Below are 22,978 nucleotides of genomic sequence, written 5' to 3'. Positions count from 1 at the left end.
AATACATTATAATTGCACACTGCTTTTCACTTGTGCAACCACAGCAATGGTTACTGCGCAATTACATGTCACCATATACAAATGACAGTGCAGTTACAGTAACTTTACCAATTACAGGGAAATTGCACCCACTATGCTAAGAGGTTTTCATTCAAACATAATTCAGGAGCGCAAGAACAGAGGGGAAAGTTACTCAAATTGACTAGAACAGGTACAGACGTTTGGTTTTTAGGTCTGTAGTTTAAGCATCAGTTCAAGGACTGGTGTCAAGTTTCCAGAATGCTGCAGAATCTTAATGTAGTACAGACTTTTTATGCCTGCATTTATGTTCCTGCTGTACCGTGAGCGTAAGGCTTCCCAACAGTCTATACCATGTACCTCCACGTCGTAAAATTTGCAATTTCCTGAAGAGGAGGTTGCCTTTCTTACAGAGACCAACAGGTTTCTTTAGTCTTCAGGCCTTTTGCTCAGCAGAGCTGGCTGATTAGTAAGAAGTAATTGTTGCTATAAATTTAGCATCCTTTAAGTCCCAACTTTCTGAATGATTGGGGTGCCATAAGATGCGTTCAATGTACATTACTTAGTGAACCCCTCATTTTCTAGAGCCTAAGACTGAAAAATTTAAGCAATACCGGCAGTAAAGTTTGCTTTTCTTATTTCCTGCTGCAAACCCTGGAGATGCAGATCACAGCTTTCAGGGTCTGCTGACCCTGTGTCACAGGCACAGAGCTAGTGAGCAGCAACTGCAAATGCTTTTCAGCCCATGGCCTGTTCTCAAACTCTTGTTCCCACTTTAGCTATGCACGTTGCCTTACTACTGGCATGGGACTGGTCAGCAGCAGCATTTCTGCTCTGGAAGCAGCACTGGTCTATCAGAGGGAAATAGTTTATGCTCTCATGAAGGAAAGTCCAGGACTGACTATCCAGAGAAGCACGTCATAGATATCAAGTGTGCAATAACGTCCTCAGCAAAACAACCTACTTGTTCTTGGTCACTTTCATAGAAGACACTCGTACCATTACAAGTGAAGATGCAATTAAGGATCCAGCCTGAAACACCAGCGGGTTAATGAATCTATGTTACTGGCAGATGGTGTGCTGACACCAGCTTCACCATATCCCTCAGCTTCTACGTCAACTTCACCTCCAAGCGTCTGCCAGGAGAAACAGTCACACTATGTCAAGATAAACAAGGCAAGGTGCAGAACAGGCTCAGATACCTGGCAATATTTTTCAGTGGGATATTTACACTCTCTGTGTTTGGATATTGTAACTTCAGCGATATTTTAAGTCCCTTGGTTAGACCCCAAGAGTCTCATATAGGCAGGGAAGAGGAACAGTACCTCCAGCAGCAATGCCGAGTGTCAGACTGCCATAGTACAAACACTGTCATTTATGGTGGTCTTCACATCCCACATCCCAAACATCATCGCTGTGTCCGCCAAATCTCCCTTTTGCATACGTCATTTCCACCCCCTCAAAAAATTTCCGGCATTACAATTACAAATCTCAGCATTAGCATGGGGTGAAAATCAGACCCCTGAGGTGTGTGGTCACTGAGGTTCATCCCCTCACAGGTGGACACTATCTACGAACAAGAAGGACAGATGGGACCTGAAGAGCAGCAAATGTTGCCTAGAGAAGCTGTGGCTGCCCCTGGATCCCTGGAAGTGTTCAAGGCCAGGTTGGATGGGGCTTTGGGCAACCTGGGCTAGTGGAGGGTGTCCCTGTCCATGGCACGGGGTTGGGACTAGATGGGCTTTGAGGTCCCTTCCAACCCAAACCATTCTGTGATTCTATGAGTCTAAGTGTGACTGTAAAAGGAAGCTGAGTTCTTCTGCAGTCCCATAAACTTCCCCTTGCAGGCTCAGAGGCTGGAGGATCGTATGGATGAGGCACTGAAGGATAAACAGAGGAATATGATCCCTGTGGCTCTCAGCTCAGTGCTTTCCATGAGCTTTAAGAAATTCACTTAAAATTTTTCACACCCCAAAAAAAGAGATTATTGAGTGTGGAGACTCTGCCTTTGAAACCACCACGGTCTATTGGGTAAATAAGCATTTAGGGATTTTTCAAAAGTGAAGTATTGATCAAATAAGCTGCTAGAGCTTTTCTGTAAGAACATATTCCAGCAGCAAAGCTGTGTTACGCACCTGAAACAAGTAGCACTCACTTCCCCATGTGCTGTGGCAGCTGAGATGGGGAGTTAGAGTACCCAGGAGAGCAAATCTTAGGTGAAAAGGGTTTTCTGTGTAGACAGAAAGACACTTTTGAGAGAAGAAGAAATGCTCACCAGCTGCTGCATTTTATCCTAAAGGATGTCACATTTCCATGATCAGCCAAAGTTTGTCTACATGAAAAATTCCTGGAAACATCAACTGCAGTGATGAAAGAGGTGTAAGAAGAGATTGGAGCTCTATCCTTGGTCAGCTGTGTCCCGTAATCCTGAGCATCCTTGCCATTACAAGGGTTTCTCAGGCATGTCCATCCAATAGTGACACCTAATGAAGAGACATCCCCTTCCCCAAGTTACAAACTCTCATGTCCATCTTCACCAGATGGACACAACGGCCACATTGCAGGGCCCTTCTAAGGTCTCCACAATATCATTGCTGTCTGTTCCACGCAACATTGAAGCGTGTAGGAGCTTTCTCTTGCTGACCTATCCTCCCTTTCACAGACAACGTGCCTGGCCCATTATCTCCCAATACTTGCTGGCAGCAGAATGGTTAAACCAGCATTTCTGGAGCATTTCTGGCAGCTGTCAGGCACCCCTCATTCCTATGCCAGTGACGCACACCAGCACCTTGCCGGATAGAGTCCAGCTGCCTCCCCTAAGCCGGCACTACCAGAGATTCTCCACTGAATCACAATTACTATAATTATTATTTTGTTACACAGGCAAAATTATCATTTGGGCTGCAAAATGCCACACACACCAACAGCGCTATATAAATTAAACAACGCTGTTTTGCATGCAAGCAGCACCTTTGCCCAGAGATCCCAGAGCCGCTTAAAAGCATTAATTAAGCCTCACCGCGGTCCTGCAAAGGTAAGCTAAGTGTTGTAATGAATGACATGGATGTGCTGTTGCCCTTCAGCATGGGGAAACTGAAAGAGCTCGGCTGGGTACGAGAGGCTCCATCTTGCTCATCAAATAATGGAGAGCCGTGCCAAGCTCCAGGGCTGCGCATCTCTATCAGGGATAAACCAAGTTGTGTCTGGTCCTATCATCTCATGGAAAATGAATTTAAAGAAGCTGGGCTATCAGTTTAAACAACGAACTAAAGCACTTGAGCCCTGAAAAGAAAAATCTCCCACTTGCTGCCTTTATCTGTGCAGATCTCTGTACTTGAGGAACTCAGAGCATTTGTGTCAGCCGAGTATAAATTCACTCAAGCCATTAAGCTCAAACTCCTCTTGCATCTGAAAGCAGGACTGTGCAAGCGGAAGGCTGCAGCCAGCCCTCAGAACCAGGGACACCATTAGAATTACAGCCCTGTATTTCTTGGCGCGGGATCCCGACCAATAGCCCCAAACCCATTGATAAGTGCTGGGTCATTCCCTCATTAGGAGGAGTACATTTTTATTATTCCCTTCTGCACGCTCCCTCACTCTGCCTCTCCCACTCCTTCTCTGTGTCTAAATACACGCCTGGCTAATATCGCTTGTTTACAGGATAAATCAGCTGAACAAATCCTATTATATTTTGGAACACTGACAATGATGGGGTAATGACATTGAAACAGGGAAAATACGATGTTGTTCCTACTGATCTAATGTCACCCACATGCTCTATCAGCTATGCCAGCTCCAATACTGCGTGGAGGAAACAGAGGTGTCTCTGTCTTTCTGCGGTGCTGCCATTTAGTTGCAAGCATATCTGGGTGTCTTGCCTTTCCTGCATTTCAAGTACTTCTTTAAACATTTTAAACATTATTAGAATCTGCACCACAAAGCAGCAAACATTGGGGCTGCAATGTTTACTAGCTCCTTAATTTAAGCAGCTGGGTGCTGGTGACACAGGGAAGATGTTCGGTCCTATGTATCGTGTAGCTATCTGTAGGTGAGAGATGCAACAAAGGTCTGAGTTTCAGCAAGAACAGTGAGGCCACGTTCCTCCGCTTACTGACATTTATATATGCAATAGAGCAGAGATGAAGAGAAGGATGGTTTGGTGGTAGATGCGTGCAAGACACCCAGGTGCTCAGCTCCATCCTGAACTTGGGTATATCTACCCAGCCAGGCCCACACCGGCTCTGCAAACACCACGTTTCATCCCAAAGCTGTTGTCACATTACCCAAAGACTGGGCCAGCACTAATAAACTGTCTCTCAAGAAAACTTACATCAAAAACATATCCCACGCTAGCACAGCCATGCAGATGCCAGGCTGAGAGTGTCTGAGGCAGAAATGTGGTCAGATGAGACTTGGACAGCTTTCTGTAAGACAATGGTCTTTCTCGTCTCCATCTTCACACCAGCCAGTCTTCAGTGTGGATGCTTCCAGCATCTCTATTCATCTTACCGAGTATAATGGTATTTTCATGCAATTTGGATAAATAGAGAAACGTGCTTAATTCAGGGGAAAAAAAAAAAGTCCTATGTTATGTGTGTGCTGGAATATAAAATAAATACGGACAGGTTAACAGTTGATCTCGATGATCTTAAAGGTCTTTTCCAACCAAAATGATTCCATGATTCTATGTGTATCAGATCATTCCCAGAGGCTAAACGTCTTCGCCGATTCTCCAAGTACTAAGACAGACCCTGCGCTGTTTTTCATCCCGACAGCTACACTTGCATCAGGCAAGCGAGAAAGGATCTGTGCAGGATTTGTCCCAGAAAGCAATGCTGAATCCAGCATACCCTCGACTCCCTCCTCAACAGAACAGTTATTGTACAAACTCCAGTGCTCGGCTGCCCCCGGTCCGGAGGTGCTTTAAATAGCATCGGGCTCGAGAAGGGAGCTGGAGTCACTTTGCTTCTGGCTTTTCCAGGACGGATGGGTTTTGCTAGCTGCTTTTTTTTTTAAAAAAAAAAAAAATGCTTGGCCCGCAAGACAGGCCTGCAAGGCGACCTCCTGGAGAGGCAATACAAGGTCAAGTTTGCAAAGTAGCTGATCTCCCGGCGTGGAAGAGAATGCGAGGAGATCATATGGAGCCCTCCAAAAATGCAAAGGCGACCGCAGGGCTCAACCACAGAAGAAAACAGCCTGGGTCGCTGGCAGGAAAGCAGCAAGGATCAGTTCCCAGAAACAAATCTAATTGTCCATGTGGCAAGAAGTGCAGGCAAATGGCACAAGCAGTGATGGAGAAGCCGGCACCTTGCTCACCTGCAGAAGCAGCTGCTGGGGGACTACGAGGAGCTGGGACTGATGCTGAGAGATGCTGAGCTGCTCAGGCAGAGCCAACGTGGTCCAGAGATGGGACTGATAGTGGGGGGTGGGAGCTGCGTCTGAAATATCTCAGACACAACAGCAACTCAGCAGCCTTGGGCTCTGCTCCATCCTCAATGAACATTTTGTGTGAGCAGGGTCAACCAGACGCTAGGAGCCGGGAGAGAACAGCACTGCGTGCACAGGTTTGGCACCCAGCCACTTAAAGGCAGAGGGTTTCCTCTTGCTTTATGCTTGGGAAGTAAATAAATGGTTTTGAGAAGGAGGCTGTTGCCAAAGCGTGCCTGCTTTCTTTCTTTCTCCAGGACAAACAATGAGGATTTTGGAAGTAGAGGTTGCAGGGTGGGGGTGTGATAAGAAGGCAATTAATTACCGCCAGCGTTATTTCTGCATGCACACTGATCTGGAAGTATCCTTTCAAGGACAGGTGTTTAATACCGAGGAACATACTTAATACCTCAAATGCAATCATCCTCTCTGTGCAATTAGGCCCTGATTTACAGCCCTTAAGAGCAAGCTTGAGTTGATGTAGGTGCTTAAGAGTTTTTATTTTTCTCTCTCCCAGGGCCTCTGAAGCCACTTTTGCTGTCTGGAGTGCAGAGCACTTTACAGAGGCAGGGAAGTGTCCTTATCCCCGCTGGCTGAAAGCAGAGAGGTGGTATGTGGGAGGAAGGACAGACACCGAGGAAAAAGTGAAGATGAACCCACGTGGTACTTGAGAAACCCCTACAAATGAGCTCTCACTGGGTTGGCATATGCATGCCCACCTGAATAAATGGTGGGTTTTTGAGGAAGTCCAGAGGACTGGGTTGTTGCTAGCAGCTGTACCCATGCTGAACTAAGAGCTCAAGCAGATGCTGGAGAAGTCCTGTAGTGCTCACCCAGCGCTGCTCAGCCATAGACACGTACAGGAGGACCAGGAGGATCGTGTTTCTGCAACTCCATTAGACCCCCAACCATCGTGTCCCTGGCATGAATACTGGGTATGCTAATCAATGAATTAGTGCTAATTAGTTAATGAGCCTGCCTGGTCACCTCACAGAGGAAGAGGTGGGGAGACTTTCCTGATTCCAGTTACAGAGGGGCCAGGACCTTGCTCGGAGCAGTGGAGATTTGAACTCAGCTGCTCTCCATTAGCCTGAGGAGCACAGCCCCAGACATCTCTGGTCAATTCCACCACTGACAATAATCATGACAAATACCAGCCACGTAGCTGGAGAGAGTTCCCTGCTCCGCTTTCGTCTGAGCCACCTCATGTAGCAAGATAATATGGCGTTTCTCTCCGATGAAGTGTCTTTCACCCTGGAGCACAGCCAGCTTTGCAGAGGAGATGATGGTCAGGCCTGCTGGAGATGGAAATGAGGAGTGGGAAGGTGCATGGGTGAGATTTGCAAATCACAGAGCTCAGCTGCAGAAATCCTAAGCCAGTGCCCTACCCCTTTTCCATGTTGCCTCCCCAGTAAAGCCCTCCATCCACTCCAGCTCCCAGTATCAGCAAGAGGACGCTTGTCGCCTCTTATCAAAGTTGCTGGGCTCAGCAACTCTCTCCGACAACAGGCTCCGCACACATGCACACACACTCCCATCCAACATAAACTGATGTGACCAATTATACAAATACAGATCTGGCAGTAATAAGCCTGTTTGCTCCACCTCTGAGTCTCCAGTGAGCATTCCCAGAGAGGCATTACCGTATTGCTGAGGCTACTGCCTTTGCACAGACTGCACTGTGTCTTTTTGGGGTTTTTTTTTTTGGTTGGGTTTTTTTTGTTCCTGTCCTTGCTTGCATCTTCAGAGAAAGAAGAGGAAAGCACTGTTAAAAGTTGACCAAGAACTGACCTCAACTGACCATAAGCCCTTTGGATCAGAAACATGAGCCTGTATAATTTGGAGTAAAGACATGTACGCAAAACTCTTGTGCATGGCCTATCCAGTAGAGATGAACAAAAAGCCCTATTGTGCAAGCACGAGTGGCATTGACCCCCACAGAGATTTAGTTAGGATAGCTCGACTGGCAAGCAGTGACACTGCGAGGTCTAATGAAACCGATAGCTCGTTCCTGTGACTGAGTCATTCCCCTGGGAAAGCAGCAGGCTCACGTACCGGCCAACCCAACCGGGAGAAACGGGCAGGGGCTGTGCGTGCAAAATGTCAGAGCAGCAGTATCACATGGACCTCCTTCCATGCATTCCTCTTCCCAAGGGCTAGGCAAAAGTTAACACTCCTTTTCACCCCAACCTTTCCCTTTTAAGGAAAGGAAACAGAGAGAGATGACGATTCTTGCTTTTTAGTTGATAAAGTGATTTTTTTTTTCCTTGAAATGCTTCTTCTTTCAACAGCTCCAGCCCATGTCCTTCTTTCTAAATGACCCTGGTTTTCTGTCCCCCATTCTAGAGAGGAACACAGTAGCAAGGATGATATTCCCTCTTCCTGCAATAGTTGAGAACATTGGGCACAGCACTATGATCCAGGAGTCCCTGAGCTGCAATTGCACTGCAAGTCATGTTTTACCATGCCTTAGCCAACCCTCCTGTAAAGCAGGGGTAATGCTGCTCCTCATGTTGGTGTCTCAGAGGTGCCCTGTCAGACCCCTCTGCTGTTAACACTGGTGATCACAAATGCAAGCCCTGGGAGGAAGAGGAAAATCATGAAATAGGCTATTTATAGGAAAATCATGGCCACTCCATCACCAAAAGTGACCTTACAAGGAGTCAAGTTGACTGTCCCATACCAAACACAAAGCCCTTCTACCACTTAAGCTAGAAATGGCCCTTCTTAACCCGGTGGCATGGAGCAGAACAGAGCCCATGGATCAGCCCCATGGGCCAAGCAGCATTCATCCTGTGGTCAGGTGCTCATATTGCCAAAGCCAAATGCCTGTTCCCCCAGCTGGCATCCAGACGTGCCTGACAGTCATCCATTGAAGAACTAATCAGCAATATTCCCTCTACAACCTCGTCCTGCATTCAGCTAAACCCTGCGAGTACAGCAGTGCTTGCTTGGTGGGCATCAAGCATCTAGGATGGGCAGGGGGGATACAGGGAAAGAAGAAGGAGTAGGAGATTGGAGTCCACTTGAGGAACAGATGTATGGACTTTGAGGGATCTAGGTACTGTTAACTGCAAAGATGTCTTGGCAAGTTGCTGACTTAGGTGTGCCGTGAAGCATCAGAAGCACAGGAAGCCTTTATAGCCAAGTCACTCATCAGACAATGACTCAGGTCCCAAACACCCACCTCGCCTGCCCTCCGTTAGCAAAGTGTTGGAAAAATATCGCCCAGCTCTTTACACAAGGCCGTTTGTTGGCTGGTCTGCTTCGAAAACATTGACAGCGCTGCCATGAAAAACAGGAAGAGATTGAATACAGTAATTTAAACACTCAAACTCCATTTCCTGCCAAAAGGAAAAGAAAATACCAGCAGAAGGCAGTAGCCAGGCAATAGTTGGGGACAGACAGTTTGATTATCTTGGACAGATATTTGCGCTGTGTATCCGGTAAAAGCTACAGCGACGGAGGTGACACCTTTTCATTTCAGGGACTGGAGTCTGTTAGGCTGCAGAGCAGCAGGTGATGCTGTGAGGCAGATCAGGCTGATGAGGAGCCCAGGAACTCCCAGGATAGCAGCTTTGGGTTGCAACCAGCTCCTAAGCTGACAGCCAGGATCATGTGCCAACAACACACCGTGTTTGGGACTTCATTGCAAGCCAAGGCTCTAGCAAGGATCCCCGTTCCTCTCGCAGCTCCCCAGCAGGCCCTGGCACCCTCATACTGCTTTGGGGTCAGTCTCCAATACCCTCCTTTTCTTCATCCATGTTTGCATGTCCCACAGAGTGGTTCACCTGCCTGCTACCCAAGGCAGACGGGAAGGCTACGGTGGTGCAATTGTCACTGGGCTTCAAAATGCACCTATTGTTAATTCTATTCCATACATATTAGTGAAAAATCAGCAAACCCCCCCATGATCAAGACCTGTACCAAAATGGCCCATTTACTTCTCCATCCTTCTCCAAAACTGTCTTTAAAAAAAACAATCAAAAAAACCCAACCCAAATCTAACACTTCCCAACCATATCAACAGTTAATTAAAAGTTTACAGAGCGTATTTAAATCACGTCCTTCTTTATCCAACATGAAGATTATTTTCTGTTTTAAGAAGCCTATTTTTTTCCCTCCAGAACAGCCCTTCCTTCTGCCAACACCCTGCACATCCATACATCCTCGCTCCCTCTGCTACCTGCACTGACTCCACACTGCGCCACGGAAGTGGTTGCATTTTGGTGACACACAATGCTCTTGCTAGATAGCCAAAGGGGATGAAGTTGCTCTCTGTGGCTATATAAGTAGGAATGGCTTCGGTATCAGGAAAAAGGAGATTTAGATTAGACATGAGGGAAAGCTTCCTAGCAGCAAAGACAGATCATGTAGGGAGAAGGGGGAATCTCCATCGCTGGAGGTTAAGAACAGGTGAGACAAACATCTGTGAGAAATGTTGTAAGTAGAGCAGAAGGGCAAATCAGATGACCTCATAAGACTTGGTTTTTTTCCCGGCCTCATTTTTCTCTGATTATATGAATTTCTAAGCATTTGGGGTCAATTGTACTGTTTAAATATAAGCTATTATCCTGTATTTGCAGAGAGGAATACCAGAGAGGTATTATCTGGAACCGTTCATCACCTGAGTGAACATCGCCAATTTGCAAATCAACTGTGCAGACATAAAAATCCATCATTTTTTCCTGATTTATGCTGAAGATTAATAGGACACCTATAACACAGGGACAGGGGATGAACACACATTGAGGATCTTCCATTCATCTCCGGTCATTTATATATCCCATTCTGGAAAATCTTCTATCAAGCTGCTGAAATCTGCAGTATGCACACATGGTTGGAACAAGAGAAGCACAGGCTCATTACACAGTTGTGTCTCAGTCTTTTTTCTTCACACTGGGTTTGCAAACCAGACCAGAGCAAGTCTCCAGGCCATTCAACCCTGTAGGACATCTGGAGACCCAATGCCTCCTACCACATGTTGACAAGGAGACACAGTGTGTCCAGCCCAGCTTGCTTCCAGGTCCTACCTCACCTCAGCTTTCCAAGCTCCAGCTGCACCAGCAAAGCTGCCTGATCAGGGAAGCTGCAGACTTTGCCCTGTACTAGTCCATCCAAGTGCATCGTTCCCCCACATCCCTGTAAATTTTTGTGTGCATATTATGGATTGGGAGAGCTGTGCTGGAAATGGTCCCCCAGAAACTTCTCTTGCCCTGAAGTGACCTTGAGCAAGCATTACACCAAGGCAGGAACAGAAGCTTCCTAACATGTGGATCCCCTCTGAGTCAGTTATCACCCTACTAGAAAAATATGTGTTACCAAAACCCAGACCTGGCCACGCATCAAGATGTGAAGATAGTTCAGTGAGCCCATCTCCATAATCCATGGTCCCATAGTTAATACCACAAAGAAAGGCTGAAATATGTCCTCTAACAGTGTTTCTGTGCAATGCTAGATGAGGGTTTCCCACAGCTCATCTCCATCCATCTGCTCACTGCCAAGCACATCAACTGTATCTGTTCACATGCAGGATTTCTGCTGCTGGAGGCAGGGCAGCAGAGCTGAAGTTCAGGTCCAACCTTGATCACAGGCAGGTTAAGGCTCTATTTGCACCAGCAGAGAAATGTGTGCCATCTACACCAAACCAGCAAAAGTCTTACTCGTGCCTTTGTAATTGGTTTTAGAGCTGCTTCAAATACACGTGCTAAGAGGCAGAGCAGCAGTGCTGGTGGATGGCTGGCAAGCAGGACGTCAGCAAAGGAGATGAGGCCCTCACAGACATATATCCAGGCTCCAAAATACTTTACCAACCATCAAATATTTTCCAAGCTTAGCAGCTGGACTCTGCAACCCTTACAGCAGCCAAGTCACTAATACCTCTTCCCTCGGGCAGCACAGCTATCTCAGGCAGGGCTTGCCAGCAGCTCTAAGTAGACTCATTTAAGGAGAGGACAGCCCGCTTAGTTACACTTTTCAGACTCCTGTTTTTTTCTTCAAGGATCTCCAGGCTCTTTCTCCAGCTGGGAAGCATTAGCATCTCTGATTCACAGTGAATAAATGCAGTCACAAATATGCTCTAACAGTTATTCTCACTGTGTCACCCAGTCCCTGGCTCCTTGTCCTCTCACCAACCTCTGCAGTCCTGTCTCTCCAAATTCAGTCTGATATATCAGACTTCTTGGTCTGGGACTCACCCCAAGGGACACAAGAAAGTTGTTGGCCTTTTTGCTCCTGTCTAAAGCCACAGAAGCCAGGTGACTGAGAGGTTCCAAACCTCCTGATTTGAGAGGTACAGTATTGCAAGTATTGCACAAGCAGAGCAGATTTGCAAATGCATGGAGAGTCTTAACAGCCCAGGAAAGGTGCTCCAGTGGGAAGCTCGCAGCTTAAATCTAAAGGCAGCTCTTTCAATGTGCAGAGGCCTTGAGCTAAACAAAAAAATCAAAGCCAGATTTGGGCACAGCCTTTCCCCCTGTGCAATACTCCATCGGGAGCTTCGCAGGTCTAGACAGAAGAGATCCCAACTAAAAGGAAAGGCTTGTCCCTCTGCACGTTTGGTGTGGGAGTGTGACAGCAGCGTGAGGTCACACAACAATGCTGAGGGCACTGGTGTAAAGAGGAGTTAAGGCAGGGTAAGGCAGGATCAGTCTCCCTGCAGTGAAATTTCTGTCTGCGTTCCTCTTGGTCCGTCCTTGTCCTGCAAAGGAACAACAGCAGGGATCCCCCAGCAAAGGAGGCTTGACTACAAAGGAAAGCCAAAGCCATCCCACATCCTGAATCCTGACTCTGCCTTGAGATTATGGGGCAGGAAAGTGCTCTGGTGTTTCTCCGTATTCCCTTTGCTCAGACTTGAACTTGCCTCTCACTTGAAAGAGCTAATTAAGGAAGGAAATCAAAGCCCAGAGAGGCGGCTATTACAGCAGCCTGGGTGCAGTGCCGGCTGTAATGCTGATTTCTGTGCATGATATGAAAGCCAGCCGTATACTGGCAGGGCTGACGCAGATTTCTGCAATGACACTTTACTGAACCAACAGAATAAACTAAGACAATTTCTTAAGACCATTTGTAGGTCAGGTAGACCAGCCTCTTCCCCAATCCTGCCCTTAAATCTTGCAGCATTTAATCCTTGATCTGTAGCCAGGACTTAATTTTTCAGCACAGAGACAGTGCAGAGCTGGCTGGAAACCGGAAGATGAGGGACTTTGATGGTTAATGTCCAGTGCTTCTCAGCCCTAGAAGAAATGAAGCCCTGGCTTCACAAAGCTCCCTGAACAAATCCTGCTCCCACTCAAGCCCAGGGAAATAAAATTACACCAGCAGACACAGAAACCAGCACAAGCCTTTGACATTATCTAGGTCCTATTTTGGTTTAGGTTTGAGCCAAGACTGTACAAGGAAGCATGAGTTCATCCCTGGTGAATTGCACAGCGAAGTAACAACAGGTCAATTCCTCCTAAAGATTTCAAGGCCCCTTGGCTTAGTTTAGCAGCAAACATAACATGGCTGGGGAGGTCCAAAAGTGAACCTTCCTCAGCTCATCTGTGAGCAAACTGAGGCATGTACTGGTTAAATGAGGTGGTGTGGTTGGATGAAGGCAGAACCAGGACTGGGACAAGGCAGTCTCAGTTCCTTGGTGCCTGCTCTAATTGTTGACCAACACTCTAAGATCAGTGAGTACATGAGGAAGTTACGGTTGGGTGCTTGACGGCTTCACTTACCGCACTGCTACAGGGAATGTCCTTGACTTTGAGCCAGGCCAGATCTAAAGTCCCCTCTCCCCTGTAGCAGGACTGCAGTCTGTCCTTGATGCGATCATTGATCTTTTTCAGGACAAAGATGCAAAGAGCAGACTCATCCAAGGACTTCATCTTCCTTTTCTGCCCCTTGGAGAAGACTGTGAAGAGGATATCATCCTCAGGGCCAACACCCAAAGACTTCGCTAAGATGGCTCCAGCCTTAGACAAGTAGGCTGCCTGGAGCAACCGGTACTCCACCCCATTCTTCTCACAGCCAATGGGCACCTCAACATAAGAGTTAAAGGCTGTGTCCTCCTTACAAAGACGGACCAGCTTGGAGGTATAAACCTGCTCCTTCGTGGTGGAGCCAGGTGGTGAGATCATCTCAGGCTGCAGAGTTAGGAAATAGACAAAGTTACCACTGCTGAATCCATAGATGTAGTAGATATCGAAGTCAGGGATGATGGTAAAGGTGTCTGAGGGGATCTTGATCATAGAGGCCACAAACTCATCATGAAAGACATATGCAAACATCCCATCTGCCTCAGAGTTCTTGGTGAGCTTTCTGCTTGAAATAGTGGGGAAATACTCGGGTTTGCCATCCACGGCAGTGGCAATGAACAACTTGTCATCCATGTTGCTGTAAGAAACAATGACTCCAAAAACAGAGCCACTCTCATTCACGCCAGAAAGATAATGCTCCTTCTTGTGGAAGGGCTCTCCCAGCTTGAAGAGATCATCCAGCCTCAAAAGCTTGCAGATGCCCTGGTAAAGACTCCCACAGGCTATCAATCGATTCTCCTTGTAGTCTATGAGGAGCATTTTGTTTATGTTGTTAGTAGGCGTCAAGGGTTCATTGCAGGTTTGGACTATCCTGGGAGGATAACACTTGGGATTATCTTCATCAGGACCAGTTTGGTGGGTAACCAGAACCTTCAGGTCACTGGAGAGTTTGTAGATCCTGTTGACAGCTCCCAAGTAAATATGCCCAGTTCTTTCATCAACCACCAAGTGGTTGAAGTTCCCCTCTGCTTGTTCTCCAGTGAAAGTGATGAAGGGCCTCTTTGGGTGGAGTGGCTGCTGCCTACCAAGAGGCGACACTGTGGTGGATAGCAGGAGGTGAGAAACCAGGCAAGTCCATTTCCACATGGCCGGTGACATGATTAGAAAGGTTTGTATTCCCAAGGGAATGAGGATTAAAAGCTGTAAGAATCTTCAAAACACCAATTCCCTGGCAGATTTTGTCCTACAAGCAAAGAGAAAAGGAAACAAAAGTGCATTACTATGGAGTATTCCTTCCTCCTCCCTCTTTCACAACCATGCCATCATCAGAGCGTATTTAATTGCTAATCCTCCCTTTCTCGTCTCTGAGCTCTCTACTTAAAACCAGCACAAAGGGAGCCCTCCTGAAAGAAAAGATGCGGGTAGAAAGAGCAGAAATCACACAGCAGAATAATAAATCAGCACCCTTTTACTCTCCATTACACACACACGCGCTCCATGGTGCAGCACAAAAATTCACTGGAAGCTAGAACAGCACAGAAGGCTAATGGTAGAAACATCGAGCAGTATTGTTGTTTGCACTGCCAATTTTGACCCAACTGTGTATTTGCCATCTAAGAAGACAGGACAGGAGAAGGATTATTATCCTGCTCTTCTGGATGAGGAACTGAAGCCTAGAGAAGGTCAGGGACCTGCCTACAGGGACAGGTCCAGATGGATGCTGAGCTCTTTTGCAACCCTTGAAGTTTGCGAGGAAGAAGCCAGCTCTGGTCTGACATTAACATCCTTTCAGGGAGACATCAGTCCAGAACGGGACTGTTTGAACAGGCTCTCTGTGGCTTCCAGATCAAAGCTGCCTCATGCCGGTCCAGCTTGGAGTACAGACGTAGGAGTTGTGGTGTGCCAGCCTTTACAGCCACATCTACAAAGGGCATGCAGCCAAGCACAGAGCAAACTGAGCAACAGGTCTCCTCCTTCCCTTGGGCTCTCACCACGAGACACTCTTCACCCGCTGCATAGACAAGAAAACATTGTCTAAAAGAGAGATACAGTTCCCCTGGGCATCTCTGATGAATGAGGAGAAAGGGGTTGTCTAACTATTAGCAGTAATAAAGTTTAAAGGACCATGAAGTAGGAAAACTAACAACCCAGGGACCAGCCTGGTGACTTTCCAAAGAGAGGAAAGAGGGCTTCCTTGCACCACTCAGTCTCTTAAAATCTCCCGGGTTTTAACAAGGGTGGTGGGAGCAGTATGGAGTTCAAACAGCTTCTGTAATTTGGTGAGCACAGCACCAAGCCCCATCCTCGTGCCATGGAAAGGCATCTTTCAACTCAACACATCCATCTGCTCCCTGCTCCGTCGCTTTTTCATGGCTGCTTCTGTACCAAGAACAGCTTTGGCCCTTTATGGCCCCACAGAGCATGTGGGAGACAGAGTCCTACCAGCTCAAGACTCACAAGTCAAGTTCCTTGATGAGCACTGACTGCACAACCCTTGTTATTGGTGGCCAGGCTGAGGCACACAAGTCTTTCCTCCCTCCACCCCTCTTTAACATCCAGATCAGAGTTTCACAGAAGTGTTCTTGATTTTAAAAAGGACACAAGCCAAACCCCAGCTCCGCTCCCGCAGGCCAGTGTCCTATCACCTCTCTCACAGAGTGACTTCGCTGAAATTAGGGGTGTAACTAGCTGAGCAAAGGTGATGACAGCCAGCCTCACGCGAGTAGGAGGCAAGTAAAAAATCACTGTATGTAGATCCCAGCAGGGAGGAAGATGTGGCAGTGACACAGGTCTGGATCTGCAGCATTTTCAAATCTGTGCAACTCTTGCTAACACCAGTGGAAGTGAAAAATTTACTTGAAGAATTAATGAAGAGAATAAATCCTGTCTTCTTTTGACCTGTAGACTGATTAGATCTGGTAGTGTAAAGGGTAAGTCTGGGCTTGTAGAGCATCCACCACTTTTATGCCACCCCAGATATTTCAAAATTCTCACGGTAGCCAGAATTTCAAAGCTGTTGTATGATCACCTTCACCTCCCACTGCCCTCCCTACTGCAGCAGCCGCAGGCATTGGATAGATGACGGACAAAGGTCATTTCACATTTACTTTAGGCGTGTTTACCCTGTTCTGGTTTGCCTTTCTGGTCAAGCAAATATTTAATAAAATCAAGCTTATACTGCAGGGTTTGCAAGACTGTCTTGCGAGCAGGAGAGGATTCACTCTGCCGGGATATGCAGGCTGGTCACGTAGGCTTTTAATAACCTTTATTATGATAGATAGAGCGGCGATGGGATGAGCTCTCCCCACACAACCATTCCTCTTTCAAAAGAGGCCATCCTTGAGAGAGCAGCAGAAGAGGGAAGCTGTCCCTGTTTGAGTCCTGTGTTCAGAAACATCACGTGGCGACCCTGAACACCAGCTCCTGTCACTTATGAGTTATGATCCATATTTCTAACAGACACTGGTTTGATCGGGCACTAGACAGATCTAGGAAGAAATTATTCTTTTCAAGTACTAAAAAGATATCTATTTTACCCCTATTTTTACTGTATTTTGCTTCTCTTAGCCCTGCAGAGTCAGCACAGCTGCAGGACAGGGAAATGGGAACTGCCATGACCCGGAGACCAAAGAGGTAACAAACAACCCCTCTTCTGCAACAGGAGCCATCTGCCCGAAGGTCATCCCAACACCTAAGAGTAGAGTTGCCACAACAGGAGGAAACCTGCCCATTAAAATAAGTGGTCAACACAACACAAAAGGAGATAACGCTCCAGATGTGAAATCTCCAAGCAGGAGAGAATCGTGACTGACTTTAAGGTGAGACTTGTCACTTGTAGAGGGAGGAGGTGGTGAGGGGAACCTTCCTCCAGGCAAAGACAGCAAATTTGATTTCGGAACCAGAGACACCCCCATGAGAAACTCCAGGAAAGCTGGATGAGGAGTCAGACAAGGGTGCTCCTAAAATAGTGAACCTCTGTGTTGGGTTTGCGTGGCAAGGTTTTGGTAGCGGGGGGGGTCTACAGGGGTGGCTTCTGTGAGAAGCTGCTAGAAGCTCCCCCTGTGTCTGATAGAGCCAATGCCAGCCGGCTCCAAGATGGACCTGCCGCTGGCCAAGGCCAAGCCAATCAGCGCCTCTGTGATAACATATTTAAGAAGGAAAAAAAACACTTAGAGAGAGAGCTTTTGCAGCCGGAGAGAGGAGTGAGAAGATGTAAGAAACTCTGCAGACACCAAGGTCAGTGCAGAAGGAGGGGCAGGAGGTGCTCCAGGCACCAGAGCAAAGACCCCCTGTAGCCCGTGGTGAAGACCATGGTGAGGCAGGCTGTCCCCCTGCAGCCCATGGAGGAAGGATGAGGGGGTGTAGAGATTCCACCTGCAGCCCATGGAGGACCCCACGCCGGAGCAGGTGGAGGCACCTGAAGGAGGCCGTGACCCCGTGGGAAGCCCAGGCTGGAGCAAGTTCTGGGCCGGACCGGTGGACCTGTGGAGAGAGGAGCCCACGCCAGGGCAGGTTTGCTGGCAGGACTTGTGACCCCGTGGGGGACCCCACGCTGGAGCAGTTTGCTCCTGAAGGTCTGCACCCCGTGGGACAGACCCACATTGGAGAAGTTCATGAAGGACTGTCTCCTGTGAGTGGGACTCCATGCTGGAGCAGGGGAACGATGAGAGGAGTCCTCCCCCTGAGGATGAAGAAGCAGCAGAAACACCGTGAGATGAACTGACCGTAACCCCCATTCCCCGTCCCCCTGTGCCGCTGAGGGGGAGCGGAGATTGAAGCCGGGAGTGAAGTTGAGCCTGGGAAGATGGGAGGGGTGGGGGGAGGTGTTTTAAGAGTTGATTTTATTTCTCATTCCTCTACTCTGTTTTGCTTAGTAATAAATTAGATGAATTCCCTCTCTAAGTTCAGTCTGTTTTGCTCGTGACAACAATTAGAGAGTGATCTCTCCCTGTCCTTATCGCGACCCACAAGCGTTTCGTTATACCTTTTCTCCCCTGTTTAGTGAATGAGGGGAGTGAGAGAGCGGCTCTGGTGGGCACCTGGCCCCCAGCCAGGGTCAACCCACCACAACCTCATGGAGGAAGATGCTCACCTGCAGAGGAAAGAGCCTCAACAGCCTGCCAGCACCAATAGCCACCAAGCAAGCACAGGAGCAGCCTTTTGGGACAAAGCAGGGAGAGCAGGAGCCTGGGGCTATCTTGCCATCTTCCATCAGCCATCTGAGTGACCCTAGGAGCAGGATTTTCTCTCTGTACACTGCTGGCATTCATTCCTTCTCTCCCATCTGCTCATGTAGTTTGCCCTGCACCCTCTGTCCTGGAGTCCCAATCAGTATTTGAGCCTCTAAGGGCTATAATTTATAATTTGGCTTAATTAATAAATAACAGCAGAGGTCAGAGGCAAGGAGGACTGGTTGTTTAGCTTGCAGAATAGAGCAGGGTTTGTACTACCCCTCAGAGGATGCACCAAGGAGAAGGGGTTATGCATGTCTTTTCATTACCCATCTCTGGATAGCAGAAATCACAGCAGCTGGGAAGACAAATAACGTAGTGCCACAGACATACCCAGTCTTTTAAGCTGCTCGGTCTGCAAGAGACTAATTATAAGACAAAAAACCAAATAAACAAAAGGCCCAAGTGAGCAGGCAGTGCGGTCTGGGCTTAGGCTCTGAGCTGGGTATTTCCAAAATAAACCCAAACTGCCTTCCCACAATGACCAGGCTCACTCTTCTCCCCCCAGAGACATGGCCAGCAGCAATGCCATGACCCTGCACGCAGAGCTCCTGTGCGAGACCGGACTGTCCCTCTGAGCAGTTCTACGTGGCTCCTGCCACAACAGCCTCTTCACCAGCACATTCAAGGTCCTTGGGAAGGTCACACAGCCTCTACAGCCCCAGGGATCTGTAGGGAAAGACCTTTCAGTAGAAAGCTGCCCTTCTTTGTCTTCTTCTGTCAGGAACAGCTGCCCATCTGCTCTGCACCACCCTTCACATGCAGTGGCTGTGCTGAGGGGATGCCACTGGTCTAAAAGCTTTTCTTTAAGTCTGGATCTCCTGGGTGAATCTCTTCATCACCCCACAGCATAAAAAAGCTGACACCCTGCCTGCCTACTTCTCTAACCACGGTTAGGCTGTGGTGGTATACAACCTTCTTGACATGCAGCAATCCCAAAGGAAGATATCATTCTTTTTTTCCAGAAGTAGAGCTGCACCAGATATTAATCTAGCCTGGACATGAAATTGGAGTAGAGGAAGCCTTCTCGCAAATCCAGCTGTTTCAGACAGGGTTCCATTGATGGTCGGAGGAAGGTCTCAGAGTCAGCTCCCACATAAGGTCTCAACCACGATCCTGCCTGTGGAACTAGGGTCTCTATGGCCTGCAACTAACACATTCACCATAAGACCTCTTGAATTCACACAGTTTGGTTTAAGGACTGGTTTCCTCCTGAAGGACAGTAAGTTATGATGCTACCCTACAGTGTGGTTACTTGTTTACTGTTCTTGACCATTTCCTGCAAATGTTAGAGATCACTGAGTTGGAGGATGCAGCTTGATTCTGCTCTGGCGTCTCCAGGGAATGATCCCAAGGCTCTACAACATGGAACCCTATGGTCAAGAGATGGGGCCCTGGACAAGAAATGTCTGGATGCAAAAAAGTCTGGGGGGAAGAAGCTTACCTAACTTGTTTTAACTCAGCATGTGGCAGTTAATAGATGGGAAAGCTAGGGAATGCTGAATATATCCTCAAAACCCAGCAAGTTTCAAGGGGAGAAAGTCAAGAAGGATGTGCTACAGCTGAGGAAGTAGGAATAAATCAGGGATAAAAAGGACACACAGGACTGGCGGGGGGTGGGGGTGGAACTAGATGATCTTTGAGGTCCCTTCCAACCCAAACCATTCTATGATTCTATGATTCTATGACTGGTCCGTGAATTGAGAGGGAGAGAAAGACTTGGGAAGAAGTGTACAGGGAGAAGGGAAAGACAGAGATGGAGCATTTGGTCTTGATTGACCATTTCACAAAAGCCACGGTCACGTCCCTGTACTGAAGACTGGCACAAATCCACCCCACTGCAATCACAGCTCCTGAAAGGAACATGTCACCTGGTGAACGTGGGAGATGACAGTATCTCCCCATTTGGCTCACACATACACAACCCTCCTGCCATCAAAGGTGGCAGGCAGATTCACATCACCAGGTCCCCTGCCACAGCCACATGTTGGCAGCAGGGACATTGCAAGGTCAGTGGCAAGAGAAGTCACGTTTGAGAGCCTGGCTGCAAAGAGCCATGGAAGCAAATACACCCTGGGTCCAGCTCCAGCTAGAGGCTCAGAGCTACAGTACATGTTAAAATCTAGAACAGGACCAGAACATGCTGAAAAACAGCACCGGGAGGGGAGCAAATCCACCACCTCCTCCTGCAGAGCGGGTCTGACAGCACCCCAGGGTCCCACAGGCTGGTGGGACAGGCTCAGTGAGTCCTCCACCAGCCAGCACCTGGCTAGGAGGAAGCCAACAGCACCCAGGGCTCCTGGGCAATGCCAACGGCACAGGCTCGGTGGTTAATGAAGCCCAGTGTTAATCAGGCAGCACGCTCCTCTGTTTACTTTTTCTCCACTCAGGCACAGCTATTCATTTCCCGGGATGCAGGAAGCCGTGCACAGATGCTGACGAGGCAGACGCCCAGCGACGGAGCCAGCGCAGAGCAATTCAGCACCAAGTGCAGCTACACAATCCCTTTAATCTCAGCTAAAGATTTTTTTTCCCTGGCTTCCTTTAATAAAGCCTGATTACCATGGATAGAAGCTTTTCTTTGGGAGCAGACATGGTGAGAAAACTCATACGGAGACATTGTCGACAGCTCCCCCAACAAAGACCAGCTTCTAACTTCAGCTAAATCCTTTCTCCTCGAACTTAAAACCTGTCCAACGCCTGACGGAAACTGAAGGCAAGTCTCTCTTTGAGGGCATCCCATGCCAGAACATCTTTTCTTTGGAGCTCGCTGCAATGAACAGATCCCAGCACAAGCTGCAGCTTGTCCCAAATAAAGAGATTAATTTCAGGAGTGGTTTGTTTGCAAGGCACTTAAGCTAAGGCGGGACAACGTGGCCTTCCCTCGTCACACAGATTATTCTATTCAGGCACTCAGATGGTGCCCATCACCTTGTTACCTGTGCATCTGCCAGAAGTGTATTAAGTGATGGGATTAACACTTGCCATGAGTAGGACTGACTTTCTTTTTTCCTGATTCCCCCATGTGATAAAAGTGCATAGGGATGGTGTCTCTGCCTGTGTTTCAGACTTGGTTTTCTATCAGCAAAAGCAGGTCAGAGCTGTGCTCCTTTGTGCTTGGGAGGGAGAGCAGAGGGGTTTGTAATTGTTTCTCGCTTCCTCCAGGAATTTGCTACACAGAGACTTGAATGAAAGAACACAAATATGCAGTGCCACGGAAACAAGGATGGAGTTTTGAAGTCATGGAAAAAACCTACAAATCCAGAGACCAGGGTTAAACTCTCTTTTTTGGAGCAGAGTTGCCTGAAAGTATTCTGAGGTTAAATCTGTTAAAATTATTTCTTATCAATCACAGTAACTTGGGAAATGTAAACCTCCATACAAACAAACTGTCGCAGCAACAGCATGCAAGAGCACACAAAGTCATTGATTTTAAGCAAACCATGTCACAACAGTGCCTAACTTTGTTGATCCTGCCTCAAGGAATGTGTGTAAGAGACCATATAGGTCCAAAGCACTGAGAAAAATGAAGGATTGCCAAAATTCAGAGTGTCAGGTTGACTTCTGTTTCAAAGTCTCATTCTTGTCCCCCTAAAAAAGCCACCGTACGCTCCTGGGGCTCTGTTCTCCTCACTACAAAATGTTTCTCTACTGTATTTCAACGAGATGCAACTCTCACGGGGTTGGCAGTGCCAAGTTGGCCAAGAATTTAAAAGGCACTTCACAGGTAAGGAGACCCTGGTCAGACTGTGGCTCTAGACACGAAGAGGAATAAGCACAGCCCCTGGCCCGAAAGGGATGATGAATATTGAAAAGAAAATGACCCAGCCAGTCTCCCCAGCTTGTATATCAATTACAGCATTTTAGGTCAGCCTTGAGGAAAATGGCGTTTCCTTCCTCAGAAGTCAAGCATATTTCCTTCAATGATTAGAAGGCCCTGAAGAGTACCCACATGAAGTCTTTAAATTTTCTGGACCTGGTCCAGATGTGAGCCCTAAAACACCGCTTTGATCCTCAAACAGCAAGGAAGGGGCTCTGACCCCAGGTTTCTCCGTGAGTCAGCAGGCAGCTATTTTCTTGTTGGCTGAGGCTGTATAGCACAGTTTATGTTGCATTGAATGACAGTGGGTGGATGCTTTGCAATCTTAGGAAGATCTGTGAGACACAAGCCCTCTCTCTCAGGCTGAAGTCTTGTAATTAGCGCTGTATAAATCCACGAAGAGCCAAATCTCGTAAGACAGAGACCATACTTCAGCTGTCTCCTGAAAGCCTGGCACAGAGAGTGACTCTGTATTCGCAGTGACTTTGTGATCACTGGCTATTTCACTCTCTATATCTACATGAGACGCCGGCAAGGATAAAATGTGGGACTTAAAGGAAAAAACAAAAACCTTTAGACCTTGATCTACTATTTTTTGGAACACCAAGGTCTATATTTGGAGGTGGGGAAACAAATTGCATAGAAGCCAGGAGAGAATCCCTAGTCTTCAAAGCCTGAGATTTTGCTATATATTCAAAAGGCAGCTGGAGCAGAGCAGCCTGAGGGACACAGGGTAAAAG

The 22,978-nt window shown here is 47.7% G+C and overlaps 1 protein-coding gene across 3 annotated transcripts in view; it reads right to left on the bottom strand.

Moving 5' to 3' along the window:
• PLXNA4 (plexin A4) overlaps positions 1–22,978 on the bottom strand; it is a 454,779-nt gene that overhangs the window by 411,216 nt on the left and 20,585 nt on the right. For all 3 annotated transcript variants that reach the window (XM_054806078.1, XM_054806099.1, XM_054806089.1), the window contains exon 2: positions 13,167–14,430. In XM_054806078.1, the coding sequence (XP_054662053.1) occupies positions 13,167–14,345 (1,179 nt within the window). In that variant the 5' untranslated portion in view covers positions 14,346–14,430. The remainder of the gene's footprint in view (positions 1–13,166; positions 14,431–22,978) is intronic.

Source organism: Grus americana, chromosome 1 (assembly GCF_028858705.1).
Source record: "Grus americana isolate bGruAme1 chromosome 1, bGruAme1.mat, whole genome shotgun sequence".
Lineage (NCBI taxonomy): Eukaryota > Metazoa > Chordata > Aves > Gruiformes > Gruidae > Grus > Grus americana.
Note: the sequence above shows the minus strand (reverse complement) of the source record. Positions and strands in the feature narration are given on the sequence as shown.